The sequence below is a fragment of the Mastomys coucha genome, unplaced genomic scaffold (assembly GCF_008632895.1).
Source record: "Mastomys coucha isolate ucsf_1 unplaced genomic scaffold, UCSF_Mcou_1 pScaffold15, whole genome shotgun sequence".
NCBI classification, from domain to species: Eukaryota; Metazoa; Chordata; class Mammalia; order Rodentia; family Muridae; genus Mastomys; species Mastomys coucha.
Genome location: NW_022196897.1, coordinates 67,473,179 through 67,482,970, shown reverse-complemented (window position 1 = coordinate 67,482,970; position 9,792 = coordinate 67,473,179). Strand labels below are relative to the sequence as shown.

The following is a 9,792-nucleotide window of genomic DNA, read 5'->3' as shown; positions in this document are numbered from 1 at the left end:
TATATATATATATACACACACAGGCACATGGATAGAAAGATATATATGTAGAGATGTTTTTGTACATACATATATATACATACATAGTATCTAATATATAAGAATAAACCACAGTTCTCTCTCTTAAAAAAATTTAAAGTAATCTAAATACTTTCCTACCTTAGCTTTCTGTGCCATGGAAGCCCTACATTCAAAGTTATGCTGCTGGTTTCTCATGTGCATTTACTTGTGCTTATGAGTGACCTTGTTAGTGTCAGAAGCCATTATTTTTGAGTACTTTGATGCTTGGAAATGACTTAATTCTATCAAAAGGAAATTTTAATATATCTAGGGCTTAAGAAAATAATAAAATCTAATTAAAGTTTGCATTATGAAGTTTCATTTTATTTTTGGATTTGATGTAACTAATATTTTTCTAGGAAGATTTGAATTGAGTATCTAAAGTACTAGAAAATACATTTTAAATAGACTTCACTCATCATCCTTTGTAAACCATTGTTATTGATGAAAATAAGGATTTCCAATGACTTTTAGTATTTCACTCATTCTTTTTGTCTTTCCTTTCAAATTAAGCTTAACAAGCTTTATTTTTTTTTCTTGCACGCAGCTACAATAAACGTATTAATGACATAAGAGAATGCAAGGAGGCAGCTGTATCCCATGCGTGAGTACTCCCCTTTGTGAAGAATTTCTTAAAACATTACTTTGTTAGTGATGTGGAACTGTAGGAGATGAGAACTTTGAATTGAAGGAGAAGTGTATAACCTCTGTACCTAAGTGGTGTAGATCTTAGATGTTTTGAAATACTAATAAAATAAAGAAGTTCCATTGAAAGGGCTTTTAGTTATTATCTGTTAAAAAAACATTGTACATATATTTAGTTAGAATAGTCATGGATGTGTGCCTGTGCTTGTACCACAATGCCTATGATGTGGTCACAGGAAACCTTGGGGAGGTTGGTTCTGTCCATCCACCATGTGCGTTCTGGGGATCAAGCTCAGATGGTCTGTATTGAAGGCAGGCACTCTGCAGGTCCTAGCTTGTCACTCCTCCTGCCACTGTGTTCCCTATAACAGTGCTTTGCACATGACTGCTATACAACCTCATGGACACTGTTACATTCTTACCCTGATGCAGACAATGTGAGAACATAGCATTCTTTCAGAAGCATGTTAGCTCCATATCTTTCTCCAATTTTATATTCTTAAATCAGTGAATATACAGAAATTAGTGTTTTTAAGACCTATAACCAATTTACCAGTTTTCTCATGAAATAATTAGATACATCAATTTAGTTGTTATATGGATGATTATATATTCTCCCATGAACTTACATAAGAGGAAATGGTGATGCTGCCATATCCGTCAGTGTTTCTTCAAGGCAGAGAAGATAAGAACCATTTCCATAGACAGCAAATCTCAAGTTGGAAATGCTCATTCTTTGTCTGTTATCATTCCCTGCACCTACATTGTCTATCCAAATGAAGCACAGGTGACATGCTGGTATCTTTCCCTACAGCGGCTCAATGCACAGAGAAAGACGCAAGTTTTTACGGTCTGCACTGAAAGAACTGGCGACTGTTCTCTCTGATCAGCCCGGCCTGCTTGGTCCCAAGGTAACTAACTGAATGATAATTGTACCCTATCCACCCTGGAAAAGCATGTCTTCTGTATGAAGTCTGACCAAAGTGTGAGCCAAGAATGGATTTGCTGGCTTGCGTAGCACTTCTGTCTTTTGCTCATTATCTTTATGTGTACTGCTATGTGTTCTGCCATGATCTGACTGACTCTTTTACATTTAGTTATTAGTGTTATTCCTTGTCAGGACTTTTCACTTAGAGTAAGTTTGTAGTTGTTGAGTAATCAGTTTTGTTCCTTTGTTTTTCAATAGGCACTTTTTGTTTTCATGGCATTGTCTTTTGCCCGTGATGAAATTATCTGGCTACTCCGTCATGCCGACAACATGCCAAAGAAGAGTGCAGATGACTTTATAGATAAGTAAGTCTATCACATTACAGCAGCAGCTAGTTCCTGTTTATTTTGGTTGATAGGTCATGAGGCTGAGGGCATATATTAAAGCAAAGATGTTTTAAAAACTCTTTGGCGTTCTGTTCTTTGTATTTGTAAGAGGATGCATGTTGGCAGTATGGCATTAGTATGTAAATTAGAATGCAAAAACTCTAAGACTTAATATTTCTGTTATAATAGTGATAAGAAAGTTATTCTTTAGTTCTGCCCAATAATATTTTCTATGCATTTGGTCCTCAAAATTATTTCTACACAAAACATTAAATAAAAATCATTAATGGTCTCATTGCCATCAATGTGTCATTTGAAATATCTTCTTTTAGTCCCTAGTTTCTTATTCAGAGTTATAGTTGAAAATAGAAGGGGGCTGGAGAGATGGCTCAGTGGGTAAGAGCACTGACTGCTCTTCCAAAGGTCATGAGTTCTAATCCCAGCAACCACATGGTGCCTCACAACCATCCATAATGAGATCTGATGCCCTCTTCTGGTGCGTCTGAAGACAGCTACAGCGAGCAAGTGGGGCCAGAGCAAGAAGAAAAAGTGTCTGAAGACAGCTACAATGTACTTACATGTAATTAATAAATCTTAAAAAAAAAAAAAAGAAAAAAAAAGAAAATAGAAATAAGCACAAACTGAAAATCTTTTTTTTTGTTATTAATCTTTGACCAATTTTTTTTAAAAAAGTATGTATATGAGAAGTAAAAATCATACTTTCATTTGCATATTCCACATTTCCTTTCTATGATTTTATTGGTATAAAAGTATTTTAAAAGGAAGTAACTGACATTAAAAATTAATAGCCTTGGGCTAGAGAGATGGTTCAGTGGTTAAGAGCACTGATTGCCCTTCCATAGGTCCTGAGTTCAATTCCCAAGCAACCACATGGTGGCTCACAACCATCTGTAACAGGATCTGATGCCCTCTTCTGGTGCATCTGAAGACAGCTACAATGTACTACAGTGTACAGTGTGTTTATATAATAAAATAAACCTTTTTTTAAAAAAAAAAAATTTAAGAAAAGAGACAAAAGTAGGTAGCCTGAGTGTGGTAATCTACACATATACTCCCAGTTTGTGTAATTCTCAGCACTTAACAGGACTATCTCGAGTTTGAGGCTCGCCTGGACTACATGGTGAAGGCTACACAGCAAAGGCCATTCCCACCCCCTCAAAAAAAAATTAATGTCCTTTTTTAGGGACGTTTAAGTTCTAGAAATAATACCAAAAACATTTGGTATTATCTGTGACAACAGTGTGTTTGACAACAGTCGTCTTTGACTACTTTATGGGTTCTTCATTCTTCCACTCTTCTTTACATTTTTTTCTCACCTTTTCAACACATTACCACTATATAGGAGTGGAAAAGGATAGAGAGGAAAAGGGGCGGCATTATTGTTAGAGTTCTTCCTGCTGATTTGGGCCTTGAGTTGCTTGAGACAAATTTGATATTCTCTGTCAGGACATCTAATTTCTTCCTCCTCTTCTTTTTCTTCTTCTTCTTCTCTTAGTTTCTTGTGAGGGTTTTTTCCCCATTTTTTTATTGTTTTACTTATTTACATTCCAAATGTTGTTCCCCTTCTCAGTCCCCCACCCCCCGACATCTGATTTCTCTGGAACATCAAGTATCTACAGGATTAGGCACTTTATGAAACTACTTAATGAATTGTGACCAACAGCAAACAACCAACAGTTCCATCCCTCTTGGTGCACTAGCATTTAGATACTCTCTGAAAAGTCCCCAGAATTCTAAACATCACACAGTTGTACAGAGTATCTACAGCTGGCATTGTCAGGCCCTTACTAGAGCACGAGGCAAATCATAGTCACCTGCTGTGGACAACCTGAGGCAGCTTTAAATCCCACACCTAGGATTAAAATGAAAACATATTCTTAAAATATTTTTCTGTTTTTTTAAAGAAACCAAAATTCTCACTACAACAATGAACATATTGTCTGAAATTCTTCTTTTGACTTTTCACAAAGGCACATTGCTGAGCTTATATTTTACATGGAAGAGCTTAGAGCACATGTCAGGAAGTACGGGCCTGTCATGCAGAGGTACTACGTGCAGTACCTCTCTGGCTTTGATGCTGTTGTCCTCAATGAACTTGTGCAGGTAAGAAGTCTCCTAATCCTCTTTATTCTTTGCATACTGAGTAATTGCCTTATAAACTACAGTCATGTATTAAGTGATGTAAATAGGAATAAGCTGTGGTCACATCTCCCAAACGTGTTGTCTCCAGGTGAAGATACAGGCTCGTGCATAGTTGGGATTGCAGGAGAGTTTGTCCGCCTTGAGAGTGAACATGATAGTGCCAACAGTAACTTATTCCCAGGGTGGGTGTGTGCTGACCAGACTCTAGAGGGCCTTGCAAAAGAGCCTAGTCCTAAGTCAGGACATGGAAAGGTCATGATGGCCCAGTGTGCATGAAGCACTGCGACAGGCCAGAGAGAAGCAGAGCAGAAAGACGACGACTTGTTGCTGCATGCTAGGTGAACACAGGTGGAAGCCTGAGCTTGCACAGTGGCTGGGTAGCGACGGCTGAGCCAACAGGCAGTCTAGTGGGTGATTATTAGACTGAATAACAATAATTACAAGATGGTCAGCAAATGAACAATCCCATCTGAACCTTCACTCAAGTGTCTGATTTTCTTTTTCTTTTGGATTTTCCTCTTTGATTTTTTTTTTAAAGATTTATTTTATTTTATTTATTTTATGTGTATGAATACACTGTAGCTGTACAGATGGCCATGAGCTATCGTGTGTGGCTGCTGGGAATTGAACTCTGTACCTCTGCCGGCCCGCTCGCTCCGGCCCTGCTCTCTCCGGCTTAATTCACTGTAGCTGTCTTCAGACGCACCAGAAGAGGGTGTCAGATCTCATTTCGGGTGGTTGTGAGCCACCATGTATGTGGTTGCTGGAATTCGAACTCAGGACCTTCGGAAGAGCAGTCAGTGCTCTTACCCGCTGAGCCATCTCGCCAGCCCTCCCTCTTTGATTTTTAATCTTTGCTTTCTGCTAAAATTTTTTTCAGTAATTTTGTCTTTTTCGCTGCAATACAAATTTTCTTTAATTTTATTGCAGGTAAACTGTAATTAAAAATGGTTTTTTATTTTGTCTTACAATATAAACTCACAGGTGCCTAAAACTACTATAAACTAATGAACAATACAAATAAAGGAGCAATTAAAATTCTCTTTTTAAAAAAAAGCTTTGGCTTTCCTGGACTCATTTATTTATTTTATCCACTAGATGGCGCTTAGACACCTTTTTAAAAAATATTATTATTATTATTAAAGAGTGGTCATTAAAAAGAACCAGAACACTGTAATTTTTATTTACACCTATTCACTAGATGAACTTTAGCCTATCATTACTATTTCTTATGTATTTATATAGCATATAATTTTAAAACAAACTTCCTGGTTTCATGTAATTTTTGAAACTATGCTGTAGCTCTTTGGATATTTACTAAGAAACTTTAAATGATTTCTGATGTATTACTAAAATGTTCAAGCCACTTAAAATATTGGTGTGCTTTATATAGAGTGTACTAAGATTGAGAAAATTCTTACTATTTCTCCTGGGACTAAAGTAAGATTAGTAGCAATAGCAAGGATAATAATGTTAAAGTTGCTGTCCCCAATGATAATATATCTTAATAAGTTGATATAGCTCTGAGGATAGATAAAAATAATAATTGTTGAAGAAAAAGAGTTAATATAAATTGATTGGTATGTCATAAGCAACAGAGCCAGTGTACAAACTTAAGTCTTAACAGGAAAGACAACTTTTTTCTTCCCTCCTCTTCCTGGATGCAGTCACGGGTGCTCTTAACTGGTTGTTAGGGTGTAAATATAAAAGTAAGCTTACAAACCTGTTAATGAAGTTTCTTGTTATAAATGTAACTTTTATATTGTATTAATGTTTAAAGAACAAAATTGAATATTTTGACCATTTTTTTAGTGCATAATTCAAAGGTAAGTACGTACGTTTTGCTGTGTTTTCAAACTATATTTTATATACATCGTTTATGAGCTAAGCATCTACCTTTAATTTTTTTAACTCTTAAAAAAAGATGTATTTTTTTATACTGTGTGTAAGGGTGCTTTGGTTACATGTTTGTCAATGTACTGTGTACAGACTTCAATGTCCACGGCTGCTAGAAGAGGGCATTGGATCACCCTGCACCTGAGTCACACGTCAAGCATCACCATGTGGGTGCTAGGGTTCCGATCTGGCCGGAAGAGCAGCCAGTGCTGTCACCACCAAGCTAGCTCCAGCTGCATATGTGCTTTTTTGTTTTGAATGGCCACTTTAGGTTCAGATTGTTTTAAACTCAGTTTTTGCTTTTGCCTATGAAGTACTGAGAATTGAAGTAAGGACCTGTCACCTGCAGGTCAGGAGCTCTGCTGCTGAGTGCCACCCCAAGTTCCCCTGATGTTCATTTTCTTAACCAGATAAAAAGAGTTTGTTTGGGAATGTTGCTGTTTTATTGTGGCCCTACTACATTGTACATGCTTAGTCACACTTGCAAGCTTGGCTTAGGTTTTTGTCTCTTTGGGTTTTTGTATTTTGTTTTGCTGTAGCTTGTTTTTTTGGGGGGGGGTTCCTCTTCTGAGGCATTTTTTAACATATGTACGTAAAATAATCTGTGTTCCCCAGTTTTGATGCAGTGCATATTCATGTACCACAGCACATTTGACACAGACTGTTTCCAGCATCTTTCTGTAATCGCAATGATAGGTTCCTCGTAACTCCTTTAACTGTGATGTCTTGTCACTACAGTTTTAGCTGCCCAAAACACATTTTTATGCATATGGAATCATACTTTATCATCTTTGGTTTTATTTTTTCTTTTAGCATAGTGCTGTTGAGATTTATTTTTGGTACACATCAGCATTTAATTCCTTTTTCTTCCTGAAAAATAATTCTGCAGTGTTGCTACATAAGTTTATTATCATACGAGTTTGTCTGTCCATGTGCCGACAGACCTGTAAACTGTCTAACTAGATGGCTTTCACATTCCTTTTGTTCTCAGAATCTCTCTGTTTGCCCTGAAGATGAATCAATCATCATGTCCTCTTTTGTTAACACTATGACTTCCTTAAGTGTAAAACAAGGTAAGCAGTGTGTTGTTGTCCTTCAGTTAAGCTTCAAGTTGGATTATTAAAAAGAGAGAATTTTAACAGTTGAGTTTTATAAAATAGTTTCTTTCATTTTTGGTTGTATTTTATGTTACCTTTGTCTTAATTTATTTCTGTCAGAGGAAAATTTTCCAAAATGCGTTTCAGATGGGGTTCATAAAAATGTGTAAGAGTTATTTTATAATATTTATTAGGAGAAAAAGACATGTCTCCTGACAAAAAGGTGAGCTGGGAGTCCTGAGCATTGTGTGTGGCTCTGGCACACCTGTGACAGCAGTGTGCCGTTAGTAATAGCATGTTGATCTGAAGCCACAAGTGGTGAGAACCTTCAGTGCCAGCACTGGGGAAGCTGAAGCAGGCCAGCTTGCTCCACATAGTGTGTTCAGAGAAGCCCTGATCAGAAAGCCAATAATAACAATAATTGAAAGTCTGTACTGGTCATCTTATATATACTGCCTTGTTTAATCCACAGCATTTTAAAAAAAGATAATGTTTTTGATTGTCAGATTTGGAAACTATAGATTTCCCTAAGGGGTTTGAGATTTAACCTTTCAATCATTTGCAACTAAGAACAGTTACTTGAAGATAGATATGCCAACTCAAAAATCAGTGTTGGCCCTATACCAGCTAGCCATGGTTTGAGCCTTCTATTCCAATAGCTTGATACATTTGTTTGTATTCTTTATAAAACGATATCAAGAACCCTGAAAAGATAGGTAGATCAGCATATATTTTAGTTCTGTCAAGCTTTATGCTTAGTATATACAGTAAGGAGACTGCTGCAGCATTGTGTAGTAATGCTTGGTTTGTGTGGCATTGTGTGACTCTAGAATTCCAACAGTCTTGTCACTGTAAACATGAAGAGTCAGAGCTCTTCAAAGGACACTGATGGGTGCTGCCTGCTTTCCAGGATTTGAGAAGTGTTGCAGGCTTAGCTCTTACATTAAATTTCCTTGCTTCTATGTTTTTACTTAGAAAATTCATTTAACCTAAGCCATCCTAATATTCAGTTAGGTATATTCAGTATCCAAGCACCAGTCTCCAGCTTTTTTGTTTAGAAAATTGGAACTTTGGTGGTTAAACTTCATTTTCCACTCCTACAACCTGTGGCAACATCATTCTACATAATGATTTTGTAAAATTGCTCGAAAACACTTATTAGTGGGGGGGGTGCATAGTTGTATCTTTGTGACTGTGACTGGATTTTTTTTTCTTTTTTGAGGGGGGTCTCCTCTTTGTCCTCCAACTCTTTACATAATCATTCTACCTCAGCCCCTCAAGTAGATAGGATTTAGGCATAAGCCACTGTGCCTGGCTCTGATTCACTGAACATAATGTCATCAGTGTCCAGCGATATGTAGAGTTTCCTTCCTATTTATGGCTAATTTTTTTGTAATTACTGTGACATTTTATTAAAATACTTATTTTCAGCAAACATGTAAGTTGCTTTCTTTTGGTGTATTTTGAACCACTCTGGTATTGCAAAGGGTGTGTAAATAACACTTTTTCTTTTCAGTTATATGCCCAGAGATTGAATTGTCTCATCTCTTTTTACTGTGTTTATGTTGGTTTCGTTATTTTCGAGATGGGATCTCACTAGGTAGTTCTGGCTGTCCTAGAACTTACTGTGTAGACCAGGCTGGCCTCAAACTCAAAGAATTCTGCCTGCATCTGCCTCCCACTTGCGAGGATTAACAGCCTGCACCACTACATGAGCTATCTTAGCTCTTAAAGTATAAAATATAATTAGTGAATTATAAAATCATTAATTTGTTTTTTCTGTTATTGCAGTTGAAGATGGGGAAGTGTTTGATTTCAGAGGGATGAGATTAGATTGGTTTAGGTTACAGGTAAGGATAACTTGATTTGTGTTCTGTTTTTTTGGAATATATTATAGTTTTATAACTTTATGAATTATCTTACTGAAAAGATGTCTTATGTGCTAAACCACAAACATGAAATGTTTTGTAAATTATTAAACCTATATAAATATATTTCTAACAAGCCAATATAGTTTTTTAAAAAAATAGGTTATGATTTTATAATATCCATAAATTTATATCCCTACTTCTCTTGGTGATCCTGATTCATATATGTAAATTTAATTTGCAAGCACAAAGTTTTTTTCATAAAGCATATTTATAATATACCTATGAACTAAAGAAAAAGCCATTTGGTAAAAACTTGGGCTTGTATGCAATGCAGTGCTTGGTATAAATCATATTTCTATTATAATACAAAGCAGCTGCAGACAATATGTAAACAGAGTTGTGATATATTTCAGTGAAACTTTATTTATAAAAATAAGCAACTGTGGGCTGGAGATGGCTCAGCAGTTAAGAGCTGCTCTTCCAGTGAGCCTGGGTTCAATTCCTAGCACCCACATGGCAGCTCACAAGTGTCTGCAACTCTTGTACCAAGGGATCCTACACCCTCACACAGGTATACATGTAGTCAAAATCACCAGTGTACATAAAATAAATAATTGAAACTATCATAAGCAGCTGATCTGTAGTTTCTGGTCTACTATCACATGATCCACTTTTATTTCTAAACTACAGAACTATATGGTTTTAGACTTCAGTAATGTAATTTCATATATATATATATATATATA

General features: G+C 36.3%; 1 protein-coding gene across 4 annotated transcripts in view; it reads left to right on the top strand.

Moving 5' to 3' along the window:
• Positions 1-9,792, top strand: part of Nckap1 (NCK associated protein 1) — a 76,725-nt gene that overhangs the window by 38,234 nt on the left and 28,699 nt on the right. For all 4 annotated transcript variants that reach the window (XM_031370794.1, XM_031370797.1, XM_031370796.1 and 1 more), the window contains 6 exons: positions 608-664; positions 1,520-1,616; positions 1,892-1,998; positions 4,011-4,143; positions 7,070-7,151; positions 8,967-9,025. In XM_031370794.1, the coding sequence (XP_031226654.1) occupies positions 608-664; positions 1,520-1,616; positions 1,892-1,998; positions 4,011-4,143; positions 7,070-7,151; positions 8,967-9,025 (535 nt within the window). The remainder of the gene's footprint in view (positions 1-607; positions 665-1,519; positions 1,617-1,891; positions 1,999-4,010; positions 4,144-7,069; positions 7,152-8,966; positions 9,026-9,792) is intronic.